Source organism: Tursiops truncatus, chromosome 3 (assembly GCF_011762595.2).
Source record: "Tursiops truncatus isolate mTurTru1 chromosome 3, mTurTru1.mat.Y, whole genome shotgun sequence".
In the NCBI taxonomy this organism is placed as follows: Eukaryota; Metazoa; Chordata; class Mammalia; order Artiodactyla; family Delphinidae; genus Tursiops; species Tursiops truncatus.
In genome coordinates this window covers 64476265-64501280 of record NC_047036.1, presented here as the reverse complement: position 1 = coordinate 64501280, position 25016 = coordinate 64476265, and the positions used below count along the sequence as shown (strand labels likewise).

The window sequence follows — 25016 nt, the reverse complement described above, 5'->3', positions numbered from 1 at the left end:
TTTTTCACTAAGTTATATGCATTTAAAGTTTCTCCATGGCTTGATAGCTCTTTTCTTTTAGTGCTGAATAATATTCCATTGTCTGGATGTACCATGGTTTAATTATTCATTCACCTACTGAAGGACATCTTGGTTGCTTCCAAGCTTGGCAATTATGAAAAAAGCTGTTATAAACATCCACATGTAGGTTTTTATGTAGTCATACATTTTTAGTTCCTTTGGGTATATATCAAAGAGTGTAATTGCTGGATCATATGCTAAGAATATGTTTAGTTTTGTAAGAAGCTGCCAAACTGTCTTCTAGACTGGTTGTACCATCTTTCATTCCCACCAGCAACAAATGAGAGTTTCTGTTGCTCCACATCCTGGCTAGCATTTGTTGCTATCAGTGTTCCAGATTTTGGCAATTCTAATAGGTGTGTAGTGGTATCTCATTGTATTAATTTGCATTTCCCTGATGACATATGACGTGGAGCATCTTTTCATATGCTTATTTGTCATCTGTGTATCTTTTTTGGTGAGGTATCTGTTAAGGTCTTTGACCCATTTTTTAATTGAGTTGTTTTTTTTCTTATTGTTGAGTTTTAAGAGTTCTTTATGTATTTTGAATAACAGTCTTTTATCAGATGTGTGTTTTGCATATATTTTCTCCCAGTCTGTGGCTCGTCTTCTCATTATCTTGACATTGCCCTTTGCAGAACAGAAGTTTTAAATTTTAACAAAACCTAGTTTATCAATTATTTCTTTTATGTATTGTGCCTTTAATGTTATACCTAAAAAATCATTGCCATACTCAAGGTTATCTTGGTTTTCTTGTAAGTTAACTTCTAGGAGTTTTATTGTTTTATACCTTACATCTAGGTCTGTGATCCATTTCGAGTTAATTTTTGTGAAGGATTTCTAGTGTCTACGTTCTTTTTTTTTTTGCATGGGGTGTTGTCTAGTTGTTGCAGTATCATTTGTTGAAATGACTATCTTTGCTCCATTGTATTGCCTTTGTTCCTTTGTCAGAGATCAGTTGACTATATTTATATGGGACTATTTGTGGGCTCTCTTTTCCGTCCCACTGATGTATTATCTATTCTTTTTTTTTTTTTTTTTTTTGCGGTACGTGGGCCTCTCACTGTTGTGGCCTCTCTCGCTGTGGAGCACAGGCTCCGGACCCGCAGGCTCAGCGGCCATGGCTCATGGGCCCAGCCACTCTGCGGCATGTGGGATCTTCCCGAACTGGGGCACAAACCCATGTCCCCTGCATCGGCAGGCGGACTCTCAACCACTGCACTACCAGGGAAGCCCTCACTTCTGTCTTTTATAGAATATTTGCAGGTGGAGTTTTCCTGTTGTTTAAGCCTTTTCACCAAAAATTTACTATGCAAAATTATGTTGCCTTCAAGGAACTAAGTAGTAGGAGAGATAAACAATTAATAGTATTATAACTGAGGTATATACTGGTTATAATAGCAATACAGGAGGAATACTTACATCAGCTTGGGAGAGGTAGGAAAGGCTACACAGGGAAAGTGAATCTGAGCTGATTTGAAAGTTGAGTGAGAAAAGGGTATTTAGGGCAAGGAATGGTTAGCATGAAATCTTAAAAGTGATCCTCATGCATTCAAAGAAAGGCAGGTCTCTTGGATCAGTTGAATTGTAGATGCAGTACTATGAAGTGATAGAATATAAGGCTAGAAACAAAGGCAGGGGTCAGACTATGAAGTCTTGGAGTGCATCAAGGACTTTGGACTAGAACTCAAAAATTTTAAACAAGGTATATGACATGATTAGCTTTGTGCTTTTAGATACTTGGCATTACCATAGACATGGATTGAAGAGGATTGAGAGCAGAGACAGAGTCTAGTTTACAGGGCAGTTGCTATTGTCCAGTTGAAAGGTTATTAGGTGATGGACCCCAGAGAGTGAACACTGAGTGGAATAGATTGGAGGTGAATGAAGAAGTTGCCAAGTTTTAGATTTGGATGGTGGGATGAACACTGATGCCATTGATTGAGTGAGTGAGTATAGAGAGAGCAACAGGCTTTGGAAAAAAGACCATGATTTAGCTCTGACAGATTAAATTTTGAGATGCCTATGTCACATTCAGAGAGAGATGCCCTATACAGTCAGAGCTCTGGATCTGTAGGTCTGAGACAGACCCATAATGGTTTGGGAATTATCAGCATAGACTATACTGTAGTAAAGAGTGTTCATGGGTGAAACTGCCAGTGTAACAAGTAAGAGCAGGGCCTGGGGTTGGGACTCTGGGGAAAGTCAACCTTTAAGTGTAGGTGGATAAAGAGGAGCCTCAAAAGAAAATACTTAGAGAGGAAGGAGGGTAATCAGGAAAGAATAATGTATGGGAACCAGAAAAGGCATTCAAAGGCGAGATTAAATCTACAGCAGGTAAAAGTAAAAAAAAAAAACAAACAAAAAAACAACAACAAGTATTTTCCTGAATCGGGAAGTAAAGTGAACTTTGGTGGTCTTGGGGAGAACAGTTTCAGTGGAGTAGTGAAAGTGAAATTTAGAAGGCTGTTATATTTCATTTTTCCAGCTCCAGGTTTATGGAGAGTAGTTGAAGTATGTGGTGATGTGTGTAGTAGTTTCAGGATTAACAATGGAACAGGACCTAACATTTTTATTTTTAAAATTGAATAGATTTGAGCATGTATATAGATTGAGGTGAAAAGAGTAGGAGAGGTTGAAGATGCACGAAAGAGCAATAAACATGCACAAAAATGCAGAATAAACTACAGAAGAGATGAGGGGCAAAGGCCTTGGAGAGAGAGGAGGAGGGGAATTTCTCCTTTTAGTATGAGATAGAGGAAAGTCTGTGATTTTACTTTCTGCAACTGTTTTTCTTGTTTTTGATAAGATTTCCCTTATCATTTCTTTTCTTCTTTCCCAGTTTGCACCATGCCGCAGTGCTGTCATATTTCCTGGCCTCCCTCTTGTGTTCATTGCATTTACCTTGATCAAATCCCTTTGAAAGCGTATTTCCTCTTAGTATGCTTTAATAAAAGTTCCCAACTCTCTTCCATCAATTTCAGAAATAAAAATGCCAAGAAACTTCTTTCCTCTGAAATGAATGTCCTTTTAGATTTGTGTAATTCAAAAATATGCACTTTTTGAAACTTCCTATTTAAAGTTTTAATGGCAGAATCTGTGACTCAGTTTTATTTAATATTATATGTAAAACACCTTTTGAAGTAACTTTGGGCTCATGTATTTATATCCTGTAATTAAATATGGATAACATTGCAGAGAAAATAAACTAATAACTAAGATTATCACGAGAATCCAGTTTCTGTCACTTGGCAGTGGAAAGTCAAATCTTGCAGCACGCTAGCACTCTAATGATTTTAGAATCTAACGATGCCATCAGGTATAGCTAAGAATAACCAAATACTTATGTGAAAATAATAGCATTGGAATTAGTCAGCAGGCTTACTAGAATGGTATAATATTTGTAATTGGTAGACTAGTTCTTACCCATTAGTTCTTGCCTGTAATAGGCATTGCGTAGCTAATTATTTACTTGAATTAAGTTAAACTAAACATCAATATAAGACAATGTAGGCAACAACTAGGATAGAAGAAGAGTATAATCACAGTGATAAGGGAATAAATAGTATTAGCAAGAGAGAAAGCAAAGAACACAGGTGGTCAGGCTATAGGGGAGAAGCGAAATGTGTCTGGGAGAGTAGGAAAGGAATGTGGAATACAGAGGAAGATTTGGTGGGGAGAAGACATTGTAAAAAAAAACTGATGGAATCTTCCATTAAATGCAAAGGATTAGAAAGGAAATTGAGGCAAATTTTACTTAATAAGAAAACTTTCTTTCTGGCCGTAATAACTCTATGAGACTTTTCTAGAATACTTTTAATACCTTCATACTTATTTTAAAAGTACTTTAGTGTAAATCATCTTTGTATCTGCACAAAAGTCTGTAAAATACATAACAGATATTTTCTCTTTACATAAAAAAACTAAGGAACAAAAGTATTTGCTCAAGATCAAACTCAGAATTAAAGTTTTCTGAATTGTAACCAGTACTCATCTCAGTAACAGATATTATTTCTTAAATAGGAAGCAGAATTTAGTGGCCCACTATTAATAAGACACTAATTACAGCCCCCTTTTGAGCATCATGAGTGGCTAATTCCAGACAGTAGATATAAATGACTCAGAAAAGTTGTCTTTTCTGAGTCCAGTCTGTCTTGAGGCATCCATGGATCACTGGCAGGGCAGCTTGGGTAGGGTGAGGAGGTGGTTGCCATAGGTTACTCAGGAAATGAGTTGGAGTACAGAGGTAGAAGGTAGGATAACAAAGTGTTTGCTGTCTCATCCAGGACAGGTATCTAGCTACCACACTCTTTTAACAGCTGATGGTGTTCACGGTGCCAGAGCTGTATAAACCTGCCCATAATCAGAATATAAGGCATCTTTGAAATAAGAATTTTTAATACCACACTCACATTAGAGGCAAAACAATGTAAGATAAAAAGTTTGAGCCCAGCTCTGCCATTTGTGTGGCACTTGTGTGGCCACTTGTGTGCCACTTAGGTAAATTATTTAACCTTTTGAAGTCTCAGTTCCCTTATCTATAAAATGGGAAAATAATAGGAGGATTAAATGATGGAAACTGTTTAGTATATGATGCTTGAATTTAGCACATACTTATTAAATGTAAGCTATTTTGATGATACTTTAAAATATGAATTTGTTACTAATCCAGGATTATGTGAGAATTTTATGATAGTGGGGCAAAATTTAATGCTTACATTTTAGAAGGTATTAAGCAGTGCTAAGGAATGATACAAGTACAGGTATGTGGAAGTTCTAAGGTGATGAGCAGGTACATGTACATTTCACCACCCTCCGGAGCGTTACGAATGGATAGTTTTCTTCAGTATAGGTTAAGAGTAGCTAACATTAATTGATAATGTATTTTTGGGACAGTCAATAAGAAGTAACTTCCTTAGTTATTTTAAGACTTGAACTTATAATAACATGACTTGCTCCTCAGAAAAAAAATGTCTTCCCCAGGGTTTTTTTTTTGCGTCTTCTTTTAATTTTTATTTTCATAGAATTCTAGATCTTGCCAGTGGCATGAAGGTTATATAATTACGTTAGCATCCCATCTTCTGGGACACATCTGACATGTTTACCCACCCTCGTAGACTTCTCTGACAACCATTTTGCTTTCTATGTTCCCTAGAGAAATTGAAAGCTAGCTAGTCACTTTGACTCACATCCTCAGGATAGAAGGAAAAAAGTATTTGGATGAGATCCTCAACCTGGGAATCCTGTGTTTTCTTTTAACTTAGGTGGGGAAATTTTTAATAATAAAAAATGATACAAGAACAAAGATTTCAGTACTGTGCAAGTTTTGCTTCTCTGTATTTAGTCTCTATCTTCTTCATTTCTAAAATAGAGATTTTTCACTTGTTTCTGCTTAGGAATAAAGAGACTGTAAATCTAAAGCATTATTCATGAATATCAATCTACCACAATTTCAGGGATAGTGTTTTGGTTTCAGGCTTTGGATTAGAGAAATTGAAAAGCTCCTGGGTCTCCAGCATGTCAAGTTGTAGAGAGAGAAAGTCTGTATTTGTTGATTACTATAACTTTATAGTATAGTTTGGAATTGGGAAGTCTCCAGCTTTATTATTCTTTCTCAAGATTGCTTCAGCTATTCAGGGTCTTTTGTGGTTCCATACAAATTTTAAGGTTATTTTTCCTGTGAAAAATGCCATTGGAATTTTGATAGGGATTGAATTGAATCTGTAGATTGCTTTGGGTTGTGTGGACATTTTAACAATATTAATTCTTCCAATCCGTGGCATGGAAAATCTTTCTGTTTTTTTTAATTTCTTCTTCAATTTCTTTCATCAATGTCTTATAGTTTTCAATGTATCGCTCTTTCACCTCCATGGCTAAATATATTCCTAGGTATTTTTTTCTTTTCGTTGTATTTGTAAATGGGATTGTTTCTTAATTTCTATATCTAATAGTTCATTGTTAGTGTAGATTCACAAAAACAAACATCACAAATTACAACAGACTTTTGTATATTGATTTTTTTATCCTGCAACTTTACTGAATTCATTTATTAGTTCTAACAGTTTTTTGTGGAATCTTTAATAATTAGAGTCTTCTTTCTTTTTTCTTAGTCTATTAGCTAATGGTTTGTCAAGTTTGTTGATCTTTTCAAAGAACCAACTTTTGGTTTAATAATTTTCTTTTTTTTAATTCTTTATTTCATTTATCTCTGCTTGAATCTTTATTATCTCCTTCTGCTAGCTTCTTTCCTTCTGATTTCTTCTTTGACCCATTGGGAGTGTGTTGTTTAATTTCTACAAATTTGTGAATTTTTCTGTTTTCCTTCTGTTATTGATTTCTAACTTTATCCCATTGTGGTCAGAGAACATACATTGTATGATATCTATCTTTTAAAGTCTATTGAGACTTAATTTGTGCCCTAACATGTGATCTATCCTGGAAAATGTCCCATGTGAACTTTAGAAGAACATGTGTGCTTTTTGTTGGTTAGAGTGTTCGGTGTATGTCTATTAGATGTAGTTGGTTTATTGTGCCATTTAAGCCCTTTATTTCCTTGCTTGTGTTCTGTCTGCTTGTTCTGTCCATTATTGAGAGTAGAGTATTGATGTCTCTATTATTGTAGAACTGTGTATTTCTCCCTTGGATAAATGAGTTTAAAAGGATATATTTCTTTAGCTTTATTCAAGGAAAAAAATGTATAGGTAACGTAGGATTGTTAGAAATACGATATATAAAGTTATCTGCTTTAGTAATTTGGTTTATTATCCTTAATCTGGCTCTTGCAAATTTTTGACCTTCTATTAAATCCATAAAGAGAAACATTGTCATAATATTGCATATAATATTCTGTGGTTAAACTAAATACAATTTAAAGACAACCATTATAAAGTTTTGGTTTTAAGAGCTTTTAAGTTCCTTAAGAACATGAAAATGAGAATAATTGTAATATACTGTAATTCATAACACACCTGATCCAGGTGGAAAACTTTAAGCTGTATCCTTGTCTGTGTATAATTCTTATACTTTTTATCCCAAAAGGGATAGAGGGAGGTCAGGTACAACTTTTAACTGCTTTCACTCTCCTAAAGGAATTGAAATTTATTTAAATTAATTTGGTCTTCATTGTTTGCTTTGTATTTCTTGCTTATTGTAGAAATTTAAAAGGAAATAAATGCCAGTACTTAATCTTTCATATTTTTCACCTCTAAGGGTAATCTTATTTTACTGAATTAATTATGTTATAAGGCATACAGAATGTTTTATCCTAACTGAGGAGAGAGACCCAGGTTAAACGAGACTTCAAGGGTCAAAACAAAGAGACCAGTTTGATTTACCAAGTTTTATTGTACCATTGTTAACTGTGCCCTAAGCCCAATGACCTGCCTTAACAATATGTATGCATTTTAAGCTTTTGTGCAAGCTAATTATAGTGTTGATGATATTATTAATAATATGCTTACTATAAGACCCTGTGTTTATTTTGTATAATTTAATTTTCTCAGCAACCCCATTGTATAGAGGAGGAAATTCCTATCTGTTTAAACAAATTGAGCTAGTAGTGGGAGGGAGTCTCAGGAGGGAGGGGATTATGGGGATATATGTATACATATAGCTGATTCACTTTGTTGTACAGCAGAAACTAACACAACATTGTGAAGCAATTATACTCCAATAAAGATTAAAAAAAAAAAAAGAGCTAGTAAACGGCAGGGCCAGCTTTTGTCTCAAATATGTCCTATTCCAAAACTTGTGCTGTTAACCACTCAGCTTAGCCTACTTTCCAATTCTATAGAGTAGGAAATGTATAATAAAAAATACTTGTTGATCAGTAAAATTACCTTTGTTTATTGCCAGTACTTTCAGCCATTTGCTTTGCTGATTTTTAATCCCTTGCTCACGTTTGTTGTTAATTTTATAAATGGAAGGATGACTGGGGCCATATGTTTTGTAAGCAGTATAATTATTTTTTCTCAACCAGTTCCATCTTGCTTTTTCCCATTGTTCTTGAGTAGGAAGAAAAAAAGAAAGTTAGTGTGAATTTTTTAATTTTCAAAATTACTAACCTGTCTTTGTAATTACAAGGGAAAACCAGAGGATATTTTAAGAAAATATATTTATTTGACAGGTGTGACTTAACGGTCAGGGTAGGGTATCGGTCTGGGGATTGGACAACAAAATTATCTTGAAAAAATTAATTCCACTTTTATAAATAAAGTTACTTTAATTCCTTAATGCTTAAATTGGTATTTTTAAAACCTTTTCATTCTTCATGGGGAAGTTGTGAAAAGTATTATAATTATTTCAATCATGTGTTTAAGTCATGTAAATAGACAGTTAAGAATGACAGTCTAAATTTTTTTAAATTAAATTTTCATTTTGGAAAAATCTTAGCATTTCTGAACAATGGCTGGGTTATACCCTATTATTACATGACGAGCCTTGTCTGTATTTAAATCTTTCAAATAAATACTTGTCCTGAAGAAGAAAACACATTTTGTGTAAAGAACATTTGTCTTCTAATTTTTGGAATTGTGATCTCTCATTTGACATTATATGATTTTCTTAATGTTACCATAATTACTTTTTTAGTGTATTTTGGGATCTCTACTGTGCAGCTCCAGAAAGACGGGAAACATGTGAACATTCAAGTGAAGCAAAAGCCTTCCATGATTACGTAAGTTACTATATAATTTTACTAAGTTATATTGTCAGTTTTCTTCTTAACCACTGTTCTTGAAAAATGCATTGGACCATCCATTTTTTTCCTTTGGTACTTAAGAAATTATTCTTTTTGTCTTGGGAAGTAGGCTCATCACTTTAAAAGTGAAATAAAAATGGGTTTGTGAGACTTGTTGAAGAAATTTAGGATAAGAGAGTAGTCCTAACTCCAGGATGTTAAAGGTGTTTCTTATCTTTAAGTGTGCCTGATTTGTGAAATTGCAGATTTATAAAAATTAAGTAGTAATTATTCCACAAAATTCATCATAAGAATTCTATAAGTGAAAAGTTCCTCTTCTGCATATAGAATTTTAAAAATATATAGAAATATTACATTATTCTCTTTTGCAACTTTTAGTTACACATCATAAGGCTAAATATCCCCTTCACTGAATTCAGTTCCATAAATAAATTTATTGTAAATTAAAGGAAATACAAGATAAGAGAGCAAAAGAGTCTGGGCAAAAATGAAAATGTGAATTTTTTTTTTTTAATTCTTAAGGAAGAGCAGTGGCCTGTCCTTGGCTAGGTGATGTATATTGAGTGTTTTCTTAGAAGAACTGTAAATGTGATTTTAGAGAGTTGATGGCATCAGGAAATAGAATTGTTAAAAAAAAAAAAAAGTGGCGGGGGAGTAGGTTTTCTTTAGGGAAAAATAGCATTTAAGAATGAGGAGATTGTGTTTTGAAGGGGCTGGGAAAACACTGTGTTTGCAGAACTGACCATAAAAGACATGCAGATTGAGTTTGGGATGGAGGAAAACCAATTTCCTTGGTGTGGAGGAAGTGGAATTGGGCCTGGAGCCTGAGGAAATATCGATTTTAAGTACCTTAAACTTCACCAGAAGGATACATGTTTAGTTGGTAGAAGGGAGGCATCATTCTGTGTAAACAGCCTTTAAAACCAGAACTGGGGCTCAAAAGGGAAAAAGAACTTGTTCTTCCAAAGGAAATACCTCAGCCTTAAGTCTGAAGAGTGGAACTAGCCAGAAGAATTATAACCCCAAACACAGCACAAGGAAGAGTATGCAGACTTAAGAGAAGTGAAAATCTTGGGCATCTTGTAATACTGTGTAATACTTTAAACGTATACCAAACTGATTAAAGTGAGATGGCTTGTGATTACTTCATCTGATATTGATTGTACTTATAAAGCTTGCTTTGTGGTAAACACTAGCTCTTGGGGACAAGGTGAGTGAAAGAGATGCTGCTGCATATAAAGAAGAAGTACAGAAAAGGCAGATAAGGCAGGGCCCAGGACACAGCATTTATTTGAACAATCTCCTTCTCCTTTTTCACCTTTGGGTAATGGCTGTAAAGTAAAGCAGAGATCCAACCACGAAGAGTGTAAGGATTCTGGCTAGAGTGAGATACTCATCTCATCCGTCTCTTACATCAAGAAAGACTTGCCTAGGTTTGGCCTGCCAGTAATGGGAAAAGTTTTTTAAATAACCACTGATTTTGACAACTAGATGGCATTAGATAGTATCAGTGTTCTGCTGTAAAGGACGTACAATGTTTGTGGATCTACATCTTAAGAAATTAATTACATAAGTACTTTTTCAAAATTCCATTGTATAGAAAGATGCAGCCTTCTGTTCACCATGGAGATCTTATAGGGAACACTGAACTAATTTAGTATCTCCTTCTTAGAAGCATAGATAAATCATCATCGTTGTTGTCATAGCCATCATCATCATCGTAATCGTAATCATTTTGCATCCATAAGGTGCTTTCAGTATTTCAGAGAGTACTCACTTTAGAAACCCACTTAAATATTTCAAGGTTTTTGAAAATGAGCATTGACCAGAGGTAGGAGTGAAATTAGATTTTATAGGAAGAATAACCCCTTACCATGTAATTTGGTCCTAAGAAAATGTAGTTTAGAAAAAAGTCAGTATTTGGATTTTACAATTTGTTATGAATTAGTACATGTTTTATCAGATATTTCATAATTTTATCTTAAACATTAGTTTTAAGAGATTTGATTTCTTAGGTGGCATTTTTATTATACCTTTAAGTCAATTTATTTTTTAATGGTAATACATCTCTAAATTTTTTCAAATGGAGGTTGCTGAAAAGATAGAGTTTGACTTATAGAATCTTATATTGCAATTGGATTTTTAGAAATGCATTTGTTTTCTGTAGCAAACTTTTATGGTAATTTTCATGGGTAGGATTTCCTGAATTCTTAATAGTAGACAATTTCTGAAAATGATCAACATAATTCATGTTTAATGTGTAAATATGGAAGTTTGAAAGACTCAGGGAAGAAAACAGGAACAAACAATAAGAGTTTGGTAAAATTGTCACGTAATATTGCTATATTAGAGTCCACTGGGAACCATTTCTGAGATAGTGATTAGTATGTATACCTACCGAATTTCAAGGTAGTTCTCAAGGAAGCATTCTGAAAAATATTTTCTTTATTAGCTGCATCTTCAGAGTAAAAAAATACTTGCATGTATAAATTCTGATATGTTTAAAAAATAGTCTCATTATTTTCTAGTCTTTACTTATCTATGAGATTGAATGGATAATGAAAGATAAACTACTTTTTTTTCTTTTATTTTTTAAAATTTATTTTATTGAAGTATAGTTGATGTACAATGTGTTAATTTCTGCTGTAGAGCAAAGTGATTCAGTTATACATTTTCTATATATATATATATTTAAATATCTTTATTGGAGTATAATTGCTTTACAATGGTGTGTTAGTTTCTGCTGTATAACAAAGTGAATCAGCTATACATATACATATATCCCCATATCTCCTCCCTCTTACATCTCCCTCCCACCCTCCCTATCCCCCCTCTAGGTGGTCACAAAGCACCGAGCTGATCTCCCTGTGCTATGCGGCTGCTTCCCACTAGCTATCTATTTTACATTTGGTAGTGTATATATGTCCATGCCACTCTCTCACTTCGTCCCAGTTTACCCTTCCCCCTCCTCATGTCCTCAAGTCTATTCTCTACGTCTGTGTCTTTATTCCTGTCCTGCCCCTAGGTTCTTCAGAACCATTTTTTAAAACAAGAGATAGTGGAGGCATAATGAGGTAAATTATGAATAATCCTTTTAATTAAAAAATAGGCTAAAGTGTTAAAAGTGATTATCTTTTGATACTGGGATTATGCATGATTTTTATTTTTATCTATATAGTTCTGTATTTTCCAAATATCTGTAGTTAACTTTATATACAGGAAAGTTACTTTAAAGCAGATTAAATTTCACCTTACAGTGAGTTCTAATCTTTCTTCTAAAATTAGAAAATAGGGCTTCCCTGGTGGCGCAGTGGTTGAGAGTCCGCCTGCCGACGCAGGGAACACGGGTTCGTGCCCCGGTCTGGGAAGATCCCACATGCCGCGGAGCGGCTGGGCCCGTGAGCCATGGCCGCTGAGCCTGCACGTCCGGAGCCTGTGCTCCGCAACAGGGTAGTCCACAACAGTTAGAGGCCTGCGTACCGCAAAAAAAAAATAATAAATAAAATTAAAAAATAAAATAAAATTAGAAAATAAAAATTTTAGTAAAATAAAATTTAAATTTTAGGTGGTCATATGTTTTCATGTAACCATGTTATATTCATAAGCATATTTAGCACTGCTCAGGAAAGACCTTTTTGGTAAATGCACATACTAAAAGAGAGATATACAAACTGAATAGATGTAATTTTGAGCCATTCTATAATTTCTAATAACTTTTTTGGTAATAATTATCCCAGAAACACTTTTGGCTTTTGGTTTTTAATTTTTTTTGGTTTGTTTTCTAATCATTGCCTTTTTAGAATATGGATTTTTGTCACCATATTATTTTATTTGCCAAATAATTATAGATGCAGTGTTAATTAATATCTTTTTCCTCAAAAAATCATCCTGTTCATATTTATTGTGAGAAAAAGAAAAAGAGAGGAAACACTTAAGATGATTTTTTTTTTTTAACATCTTTATTGGGGTATAATTGCTTTACAATGGTGTGTTAGTTTCTGCTTTATAACAAAGTGAATCAGTCATACATAAACATATGTTCCCATATGTCTTCCCTCTTGCGTCTCCCTCCCTCCCACCCTCCCTATCCCACCCCTCCAGGCTGTCACAAAGCACCGAGCCAATATCCCTGTGCCATGCGGCTGCTTCCCACTAGCTATCTACCTTACTACGTTTGTTAGTGTGTATATGCCCATGACTCTCTCTCGCCCTGTCACAGCTCACCCTTCCCCCTCCCCATAACCTCAAGTCCGTTCTCTAGGAGGTCTGCGTCTTTATTCCTGCTTTACCCCTAGGTTCTTCATGACATTTTTTTCTTAAATTCCATATATATGTGTTAGCATACGGTATTTGTCTTTTTCTTTCTGACTTACTTCACTCTGTATGACAGACTCTAGGTCTATCCACCTCATTACAAATAGCTCAATTTCGTTTCTTTTTATGGCTGAGTAATATTCCATTGTATATATGTGCCACATCTTCTTTATCCATTCATCCGATGATGGGCACTTAGGTTGTTTCCATCTCCGGGCTATTGTAAATAGAGCTGCAATGAACATTTTGGTACATGACTCTTTTTGAATTTTGGTTTTCTCAGGGTATATGCCCAGTAGTGGGATTGCTGGGTCATATTGACCTTTGCATTTATATTTTAAAATATATTAACTACTTAGCATCCATATGGAGTACCAAATGTAAAATAATTATACCTTTAGAAATCAGCAATTAATAGTATGTAGGGATGCACTTTTGGATGACAAAGCTATAAAAATCACAAGAAAATGATTACTGTACATGTCAGGATAATAGTTCCTTCTGAGAGATAGGAAGAGGTTATGATTGGGATGGGGCTCATGGCCGTGGCTTCTGAGATGGCTGGCAAAGTTCTTTTTTTCCTGACCACAGTGGTGGTTACTTTACAATAACGATATGTTTGCTTTATAAAATTTCATAATGCCACAAGTTTATTTTGTATGGCTTTCTGTATTTTTTTATTTTAAAATAACAAGATTTTAAAACAGTTACAATAATTAACTTTAGAAAAAGAATATGCACAGTCAGTTCTAATGTGTTTCCAGACATTGTTATGGTTCATCCTTAAGAGCTGATGGCAGAAAATCTAGGGATGGTCTCCAAAGAAATCTGTGTTTGTTTCTTCTCTGCTATGACAGACTCTATGAAGTATGTCTACCTGTTGATTATCTAGAGGAGAGTAGAGAATAAGATCAGGAATGACGGAGGAAAGTTTAGTAATTAAGAATTTATTTTATAAGAGAAGAGAGAGATTTTACTATAATTATTTTGCCATATAGCTGGGGGATACCTAGCTTGGCCCTGTTATTTTTATCCTGAATGAAAACCAGGTTCATCTAAATTATAAAATTATTATTATATATTACAATATTATGATTAAAAAGTAAACCATCATTTCAAGTGATTAGAAATAATACCTGCTAGCTTGTAAAGTTTATTGGACTAGCTTTCCTTTTCTCCCTATTACTGTTGTTTTTATTTTACTCCGAAATCACAGGCAATGCTTTTATGTGGAGCTAGTTAATGTTTACTGGATTTTTTTCCTGTTACAGCTTAACATGAGTTGTTTTATTTAATAATTTATTTCTGATTTCATTTATTTCCAAAATATTTAGCAAAAATATCAACATATACTACTAAACTTTTAATGAAAAACATATACCGTGATTATAATTTTAGTTCTCTGGTATGAAGAGAAGATTCCTTAATTGTCCTAAAGCAAAGATAGAGTCAAAATATATTATTGGTTTAGCAGTGTGACGGTAATGGAATAACATTATTACAATGAGCTCTTGAGAGCAGGAAAGATCAGACCTGTTCTTCCCCAGAGTCTGTCAAGTAATAGATGTTAAACAAATGTTAACAGAATGAAGTAGTCTGTTAGTTGGGAAGCTGGAAATGTTTCACATCATTCAGATGTTCAGGTAGAGTGATAGGCTTGAGTCATAATTGTTGATAACATGTGGCTGGTTTTTGTATTCTTGCCTAAGACAGTGTTTGTAACATTTGGAAAGGATTATGTTACAGGTTTATAGCGATGGTATGCTTTTTAAAAAAGATATAAACAGACATATATTATGTAAATAAAATAATATGAGAAGAATGTTTTTATATGTTGTGAAGATTTTTTTTACAGATAATTACATATTATTTAGGAAAATATCAATACTTGTGTAGAAACTACTGCCAAGTTAGGTGCGTTCTTTGCCATTATCCTGTAACATCCTCTGTGTATATCCTGAATATCCCTATATATTAGATTTTTGTAATAGAATGTTTTCTCTAATAATTTGTGAGCTTCTTCAAGGAATAGACTTTGTCTTATTTATCTTTTTCATGCTCTTTACCTGGCAGGGTGCCTGACATGAGATGTTCAAATTATGTTTGGTGTTTACATAAATGAATGATTAAATAAAATATTACCTAATAAGTGTTTATCATTTCTTATTTTAGTATAACTGAATATGTAGTTGCAGGAAGGTAATTTAATACTACTTTTATTCACTTTGTATTTTAAAACAAATTTAGATAAAAGAGCAACTTGTAAAGACATAAGTGGATCAAAGCAGGTAGCAGAGGCTTTCTATCTTGGGAGGCATGGCTCTAGGGAATGTAGTGGTGAACAAAACAGATGTAGTCCCTATGCTTATGGGCTTATCTAGCAAAAGAGATCTTTCCTCAAGAAGTCTGAAACATCAAATAGTAAAGTACATGTAGAGATAGCATTATATTGCTAGACCAGTCAAAATTTATAGATGTGTAAGAATATGGAACGAAATAGGTAAGAATATGGAGAGTAAGTACACATAACTTTTGATATATATTTAATTTTTGGCATATAGAGACATAATTAGTAAATGCTCAAATGAATGAATAGTTTCACATTGGGCCATAATTCTCCTAAACAGTCTATGTAAACTAGAGTTCTTAATAGGCTAGGAACAAATAAAGTTATATTTAAAATTCATTAAGATGATAAAAACTATCCTAGGTATATATTAACATTTGTCAGTCAGTACTGTATAGGCTGTTGTTCAGCTCAACAGGTAGGGACATACAGTCGGCTCTCCGTATATGCAGGTTCCACATCTGCGGTTACAGAGAGCTAACTGCACTATGCCATTTTATGTGAGGGACTTGAGCGTCTGCGGATTTTGCTATCTGCTGGGATCCTGGAACCACTCCCCTGTGGATACCTAGGGACCACTGTAATGAGATTCATTTTTTGCCTTATTCTTATCTGCCATATTATTTCTACCCTTGTTTTCATTTCCTGTAGGATCCAATTTAATTTCTTTTGCCATATATAAACAGTGTAAACCACCTTATATTCCTTATAGTGTAAGGTAAGTTGTTTATTTTGTTTTGTTTTTGTGCAAGCTGTGTTGATTTGAAGAAGTACATTTGCCACTTTACCTGTGACACGTGTGTCTTATCAACTTGTCCATCGGCCTAGGATGGCTTCTGGGTGGCATCTAAGTACTGCTAATAACTATTAGCTATTTTCCCCATTTCTTTTGATCCTGAGATTTCTTGGTAGGGAATATGTTACTTCAGTCATTCGACGCGAAACATGAATAAAGGGAGACAATCAAGGAAACTATAAAGCATTGTGAAAGAATTCTACTTTACTTAAATATCTTTTACAATAATTTACTGCATTATATAGACATTATGAAATTCATAAAGAAATAAATGAAGAAGCTAATATGGAAAAGAGATAAAGAAACAAAACAGCTCTGACCTTATTTATATTTCAAAGTATGTATTTTCATGGAACTTCATCTTAAGCCCCTTTCCTCCCACTGATGTATTCATTTTTATTAAAGTCTAATTTCTGGTGAATGTGGAAAGATAAAGATGGAAAGGCCTTAATTTACTATTTTTGATGCAGATGTTGCACTGCCTGTGATTATGTTGTCAATAGCATCATAACATAAACAACAGAAACATACTTTCAAAAATAACATGCATTTCTAACTTTCTATTAGGGATATGAAATTCATGAATTTATTTTGGAGATGTTTCAAAACTGGCTGATGTTGGAACAATGTAGACTATGTTTAAGGAATGGTAAGAAGAGCTGTTTGACCAGAGTAGAAAAATCAAACACGGGATCAATGCTTAGCTAACAGATGGTAGCATTTTAAAGCTGTAAGGAAACTGTGAAATCATCCTTTTCAGTGGTTTCATGCTGAGTTCCCTGGAATCTTGAGGTGCAGTGGAAGGCCCATATGGTGCCTAGGAGTGAGAGGGAGAGAATCCTACCAGAAGGCCCTTGGCCTCTTTCTGTTTTTAACCAGAGCAGCTCAGTTTTTACTTTTTCCCAGTTCCTTCTATTTTCTCTTTCTTATTAAATGGAAACTCGATTGAACTAGTTACCTATGCCATAAATGAATCCTCTTTTAAGCTCCCTTGTTATCGTCAAGTGGTCATCAAAACCAGTCAATTCCATTGCCTAAGCATTTCTTACACATGTCTTCTCCTCTCTGATCACAGTGCAGGTACCTTAGTTCACATCTTCATCATGTTCCAACAGCATTACAACAGCTATTTCTGCATCTGTCTCCCTTCTACCCCTGCAGGGTTCAAGAACTCTCTCCCAAGGGCTCTTGGTAAAACGCTTGAATAAGCAACCTTCTTCTTTTTTTAAAATCTCTTTTATATATTCACAGTGTCAGAATCCAAAACAATCCAAAAACTTTAAAAAAGTTTGAAAACTGCTTATTTGGGCTGACCTAGTTATTCTACTAGATAAGGAACTCGGTACTCAGAGACACAAAGGATATGACATGCCATTGTTTAAAAACTGAGTGAGGTTTAGCCTGGAAAACTCAGGCTTTCCAAAAATTTTCATGGAGTTCTTTTCCAACTATACTGGATGAAAGCTTTGTTCTGTCTGCACTCGAGAGTCATTTTTTCAAGCATATTCAAAAAGTAGTAAATTCTGTTTTAGGACAGTTAATCTGAGGGCATTGTGTAAGAGGAGCTGAAGAAGGGAAAAGGGCTAAAGATAAGAGACTGTGAGGAGGCTATCCTAATAGTCTTATGTGAGCTGAGAAGCCCTTGAATTAGCATGGTGGCAAATGAAATGGAAAATTAAGAATGAAAATGAAGAATTAAAAAGATGAGATTGTCTAGTTGTAAGCACTGAGGAAGAGAGAAATTTTTTAAATAATTTGTAGTTAACATGACTAATGAACTGAGACTTGTGATGCTTTTAGCAGAAATCTGGAATTTGGAAGGAAGAAAGACAGTTCAGCTATAAAAGTGAGTTAAATTAATGAGGGAATAGGGGTAAAATAAGAACAGAGGCCTGGGGATAGAAATTTGGAAAGAAATACACTTAGGAGTGATAGAAAGGAAGGGACTAGCATTAAGATGGGGAAAAATATGATACAATGAGAGGTAAATACTTACCACACTAGCTAGTCTGGCTTAGATGGCATGAGTGGTGTGTTCCATATCCCAGTAAATTTACCGAATCTGTTTACTATATCTGGATGTGTCCAATGTGAACTCTGTATCCTAGGGCAACTAATAAAATGTGTTTGGTGTTAAGGTACTATCTTGAGTTCCTAAGATATTCAAAAGCTGTTTATGGTTTTTGAAGCAAGACTTTGAGACTCCAGCTATGTCAATGCCTGAATGATTTTTATAGGCCACAATTTCATTTTAGAAAGCAGTCATGAATTGGATTGGGGGGAGAGTAGATTCAAATTTGGAGGAAAGCTAAGTGGACTTAAATGATCCATGGCTTCTTCCGGAAGTTTTTGAAACAGATTAATAGGTAGGGAAATCTCAATATATTCACCTTCCTTCTTTGTTGAAACTTTGTTTTAGCAAGCATGTATTGAGTTGCCTGTTAAATAAAGAGCAGTGTAAAAATTCACATACCTAAAGGAGGTGAGCATACGTGAAGACTATAAAAATCCATCATGTTCAACTTGGTAGTCTAATGCCTTGTACTTAATTGGTACTCAATATTTGATGAAAGAATGTACATTCTTCATGCATGCTGTTTCTAAACTACGTGCCCCCACTTCCATGGGAACATTATATGTGATCCAGTCAATATTTCTTCTTGCTTTCCTTTGATAATTACCTTATCCTGTTTATCACCTTATCTTATCCCTCTTCCTGATCATCATCCTTTCTTTGTTAGCCTTTAGAGAGATATGAAAAGAGAAAATGAAGAAAAATATTTCAGAGTTGAAGTTATAATTTTTTATTATGATATGGACAAAAGCCCAAATACAGAAAGGAAATGGAATGTTTTTAGCTATCACAAAGTGACTTCTGTATTGCTTACAATAGTATATCTTAATTTAATGTGTATTAGAAATTATGAGCATAATTTCTATATGCATTTTCATCAACACGTAACCACATAACCAGACTAACTTCCTTTTTGCTCTAACCTGGAGTATCCTCATGAAAGAACATTGGGAGCTTTCTGTAAGTTAAATCTGGAGACCTGTTCCATCACAGGCCACCTACCTGCATACCCTTCTGTCTTTTCCAAACCATGACTATAACCTTTGACTTTTTCTTCCCATTTTCCTTTGTCAGTTTTTTTTCTCCCACAGTGCCTAGTCCTTTCTTTATGTCTAGAGTTTTCATTTCATTCGCTACAGAGACATACAGGAAGTAACTAAACAAACACTGGGAGTTTGCAGAGACTTAGGAATCTCCACAAGATTTTGTTTGAAATATAAATGGAACTTCCCTGGTTTTACCTCCATGTCCACATTCCTGATTATTTATTTATTTATTTTATTATTTTATTATTTTATTTTATTTTATTTTTTTCCGAGGGGTTGTTGGGAGAGTGAAGTGGGTAGGGGTGTTTTAAGTTTCTTATTTGGGAATTATTCTCCTCTCTTGACTGGATGAGAGCTCACGCTTCTTCAAGTTCAAACCAAGAAAGGATTGAGCTGGTACCACTGCCCAGTTCTTTAGAAGTCGTGGTATCCTTGGAAGCCACTCACTTTCCAGGTGGTCTCTCTGAGAGGGCAAAATAAATAAGGAGGGCACTTCCTAACTGACACTCAAAGGTTCTCCTCCTGGCTCTTCCACTACCTTTTAATGCTTAGTTTTCCATCACCTGTCCACTTGCTGGGACTTTCAGGCTAATTCTACCTTTGAGAGTAACTAAGCTTTTGTGTTCTTAATGAATGTTTAGGCTTAGTTTCTTCAGCGCTAATGAGGTTTAACATCAGGTGTTACTGTGAGGGAAGCTTTCTGCCTTTTATTACTAGCTCCCTTCAGTTACCTTTAGCCGGCTCCTATATTTTCTTATGTCAAAGTTGTGCATCCGGTTGGAGCATCTACGGAGTTCCTATGTCTTATCTGAGAGATGTTCATTTCTAGAACAAAAATGATTGGTGCCCTTGCTCAGGGACCTACTTGCTCAGATCAGTTTTACAGATGCTATCTGAATAAACTCTCAGTCTCCTTTTCCAAATTTAAATTCTATTAAATAGTAATCAACTTTAACAGTTTCCATCAGTGGGAAAAGGTAGGCCTTCGTCTTACCCTTGCTTCTGCCTTTGCAAGCTCTCCTGTCATTCAGTATACAAGTCAAATTCTGCCTCATTAGCGAGGACCTTCCTAACTACTCCAGTGTTAGTAAATTGTTCACTTTATGGATTTAAAATACGAGATTGCCTTATTTTTTAGATTCCACATATGTGATATCATGCAGTATTTGTCTTTCTCTGTCTGACTTATTTCACTTAACATAATACCCTCCAAGTCCATCCACGTTGTTGCAGATGGCAAAATTTCATTCTTTTTTATGGCCAAGTCATACACCTGTAACTTATATAGTATGGTACATCAACTCTGTAAAAAGATAAAATAAAATATGAGATTGCCTGTCAGTGCTCTACCTGATTTGCTTCTCACTTAGACTATTTGATTAAAATACTTTCCCTTCTTCTTTTTAAAAAAATTTTCATGGAGTTAAAGTAATAGTAAGATTGAAACAGAAAAAAATTATCTCAGTAATTTTCTTTGAAATAAAAAAGAGCCAGAAGGATTTTTTCCCCTTATTTTAGGAATTTTAAGAAGTGATAATTATATATAGTTTTCTGTAATTGTGTGTGTAGATCTCATGGGCTGTTAGTACCTGTCAGGAACAAACAGCACCCAATGCTTTCCTTACTCATATCAGAAGACTACACTAGCAATAAAGGGAGGTGCTTAGGGAACTAGGGTTGATTAATTTAGATTAAAAAAAGAAATTTAGGGTTTTTTTTTTTCACTTCACCTGTGATTTCTGTAAAACCTTATTTATTTTTACTAATAATGGAAGTTAATTAGAAAGCTAAAGAGTGAATAATAGATCTTGTCATTAAATATTTGTAGAGAAAAAATTGTGCATGTTTTTCCTTTAGTAAATAGTAGGTAGATACTTATTTTACTACAGTGGTGCTGTCAAGAATAAGAACATAAGAACCATCTTTCTGTTGGGGAGAATCAATGAATTTAATCAGAGTTAAAACAAATTCAGGAGGGTAAACGGTAATTCAGTTTAAGGTTTTTATTTCTGTAATTTTTATTTAAAAAGGAGGAGTTTTTTTGTTGTTAATGAATCATCCTGAGGATCAGCTTATAAAATAAAGAATAAGAATATAACTTCTACTTAATAAAATAAAATTTTAAAAGTTTAGTTCTATATAATGAACCAGAGAGAAAGAGAGTAAGAATCAGAAGCAAGACCTTCATATTTAGGAAAGTTCTGAAAGTCAGAGATTAATTTATATATTAGACTAGTGACCTAATGAAGAAAATAACTCTTCAATTTAAATATATAGGTAAACAATCAGATTTATTAAAAATAATTTATTATCTCATGAGTTCTTGATATCTCTTTACTTCATTTTAAGGGGAAGAAAAAATGCTGTTTAATTAAACTGGTCCAGAATATTAAAAGTAAATTTTTATCATATTGAAAACTTCGAGTGGTTGCTATTAGAGTTCTCAGGTAATATTTTAATTTGCAATGGAAAATACAGTGTGTCTTATAACACTTTACATGGTCAATGATGTCATTAAAAAGATCTGATCATCAGTGCCTATCTGTATGAAATATTTAAATTTTAAAGCAGTTAAGCTTTATTTTGTTTTGTATTATAATCAAAACATTTAATTTTTAAGGCCTTTGTTGCCATTTTACCTGGAATTGAACTCATGGTAGCCTTGTGGCCAAATTGAGCTTATCCTGCTTAAAAAAAATATAAGCAAGATTATGCAAGCTAATGTACCATGTTTATTTCTGATAGACATTTAGCTAATAGAGTTTAATTTTAGCTGTTTGGATCTCACAACTGAGGTCCAGATATCATGGAGTCAGAAGAGACAGCCATTTCTGGTATTCACTGTCCAAAGTCCTGAACTACAGAATGCATGAGCAAAATAAAAGGGTTATTATTTTTTTGGCTACTAAATTTGGTTTGTTATACAGCGATAGATAATCAGAACATAATTCGCTATCTGGAAGTGGGGTGCTGCTGTAACATAAGCTAAAAGTACATGGGACCAGCCGGTGGGTGGAGAAGACTATTCATGAAACCTGGAAGGGATTCATGGTGATGGCTGGTGAGGGCTTGAAAGAAAGTGATGACAATATTATTTGAAGCTGGAAATAAGAAGACCTTTATTATCTAGTGGCAGAAAGTTTAGCAGAACTGTCACTCAGAGTAGCATGGAAACGAGAAAATACACTTAACTGATAGATCTGGCAATGGAGATTTCCAGGCAGAATGTCTAAAGTGTTGTCAGCCATTTCTTTTAGGTATATCTCATGAGATATGGATGGAGAGAGATGAGCTAAAAAAAGGAATTCTTGTTTTCATGCAGAATTTGGAGGAAATATGAAGGGTCCAGGACAGTTTTTCCAGCCTGCAAAGGATTCTCAAAGTAAGAAAGGGCCTCAGAACAAATATCAAATCCAGAATAAAGTTAGGAAAATGTGGTCTCAAGGCAAAAATGAAACTTAGGTGCAACTATAAAATCTTTTTGAAGATCTCAGAAAGATTTGAGGTGGTCCTCATGGACTCTTTCAGACACACAAAAAGCTCTTCGACTATCTTAAGGATGTGCCTTCTAGTTCCTCTGTGTTAAACAAACGAGCTTCTAAGAATCAAAGGGCTTTGTCCCACAGCAGCCTCACAGATTGCCCAAGGTTGAGAAGGACTTATTTTAAAGAGATCTGTGGGCATGGCTTTTGCCTGAATGAGTGGATTCATAAATCGATACAAAAGAAACCTATAAAATTTTTAAAACAATTATATCAGCCTGGACTTGGAATGAAACAACACAAAATGAAGAGACTTTTGGATCTCTGTAGGCAGAAAGAAAGCTGAGAAAAATTTTCAGTTACAAACACGGGCTTCTTTTTTATGGAAAAGGAAACGTGATTCAGATGGTGGAACCAAGAGGGCAGAACCCAGAACACAGAGAAATACTCCCACTCAGTAGGACTGGGGCCTGATCAAGGTACTGGTTACATGTGCCCTGCTGGATATTAGAATTATTATAGACCCATGACATTTACATGCCCCCTAGACCCTACCCCCACCTGCACCGTTTTGGATGGAAGTATCTGTTGTGATTATTGTATCCTGGAAAACTATGTATTTTGGATGTGTGGGAGGTAGATAACTTGTCTCTTCAGTTCACAGGTCTTTGTATTGAGAAGAATTGTATTCAAGATGCAGAACCCAAGAACATCATTTGCATCTTGACCTGACTTAGATGATTAGATCCTGGACTTTGAACTAATGCTGTAATTATGAAGAGACTCTGGGGATTATGGGGAAGGGAGTGAGTATATCTCATGTTGGGATGTGAAGTGTTGTGAAAATTGGGTGGATTGTGCCAGATTGAGTTTTTTAAATTAAACTCTTTATTTTCAGATAATTATAGATTCACATGCAGTTGTAAGAAATAATACAGAGAGATCCCATCTACCCTTTATTTAGTTTCCCCTGAGGGTAACATCTTGCAAAACACTAGTACAATAACTAGGTTTGATATCCAGCAGAACACCTGTAACCAGTACCTTGATCAGGGCCTAGTCCCTCACTGGGAGTACTTCTCTGTGTTCTGGGTGCTGTCCTCTAGCCTCTTCGTTCCAATGTCTTGACAGAATCCACCAATCTACTTCAGATTTCCCCACTTTTACTCATTTGTGTGTGTGTGTTTCTAGTTTTGTGTGACATTTATCATTTGTAGGTCATGTATCCACCACCACAGTCAAGGTACACAACCAGAAGGATTCCTCCTGTTGCTCTTTTCTGGCCACACCTGCCTCCCTGCTCTGTTTCTAATCCTGCCAGATTGATGTCTGTTACAGCTTTAGCTCACATTATAAATGCAGATACCCTTTGAAAAAATGAATATATATTATATATAGGATCACTTTATTAAATTGGGTCTATGGAAATTACCAACAAAGGCCTCAATATATATAGAAATATATAATGGTTGATTTTTCCAAGTTCAGGATTTATCTGTTAATGAAATAAACGACTAATATATCCATAAAGACTACTTTAATTTAGCTTACTATTTTTCACTGCTATCCAGAGATGGTTTAAAACACTGACATAAGTGTTTCATTTACATGTGGTCAGTTGTATAGATAGATTGGGCAATAGGGTAATGCCTTTGCTTTTGTATTTAAAAAATGTATACCCTAAATAGTGATATTTTTATTCTTTAATATTTATAGCATATTCAGTCGAAGGAAACCAGATATGAAGAGTTATAAGGAAAGCATTCCTAAAGGAAAGAATTGCCTTTCTGTGCTACTTTAATATCTATTCTACTGTACTGTTTTGTTGCTATAGTAAGAAAAATAGGCAAAATAATTTGTAAGGAATTTAGTTTTTCGTTTAAAAATTTTTGATTACCAAATTATTTTTCTCCCTCCTTTTTCCTCTTTCTCTCATGTACTCAGCTGATCCTTACAGTCTTTTCCTATGATTCTGAATTATTTATAACAATGCCAGAAGTACTATGAAATGTTGGTGTGAATTTTATTGTTTAATTAAGATATGTGCAGGATCTTTAACTTTGTAGAGCTTTATAGTATATGATATGCATTATTTGTGATTCACAGATAGAAATATCTAAAATTATTGCTATGTGTGATTTATTTCTAGTATCTAATCTACATCTTCTTTTATTTTTAAAAAGGCAGTTAGACCATCTC

General features: G+C 34.4%; 1 protein-coding gene across 10 annotated transcripts in view; it reads left to right on the top strand.

The window, feature by feature from the left end:
• The window catches only part of SSBP2 (single stranded DNA binding protein 2), a 298141-nt gene that overhangs the window by 86989 nt on the left and 186136 nt on the right, over positions 1–25016 (top strand). For 6 of the 10 annotated variants that reach the window (XM_073802264.1, XM_073802263.1, XM_033852980.2 and 3 more), the window contains exon 4: positions 8650–8734. The exons of the other annotated variants lie outside the window; for them this stretch is intronic. In XM_073802264.1, coding sequence (XP_073658365.1) covers positions 8650–8734 — 85 coding nt within the window. The remainder of the gene's footprint in view (positions 1–8649; positions 8735–25016) is intronic. 10 annotated transcript variants of the gene reach the window in all.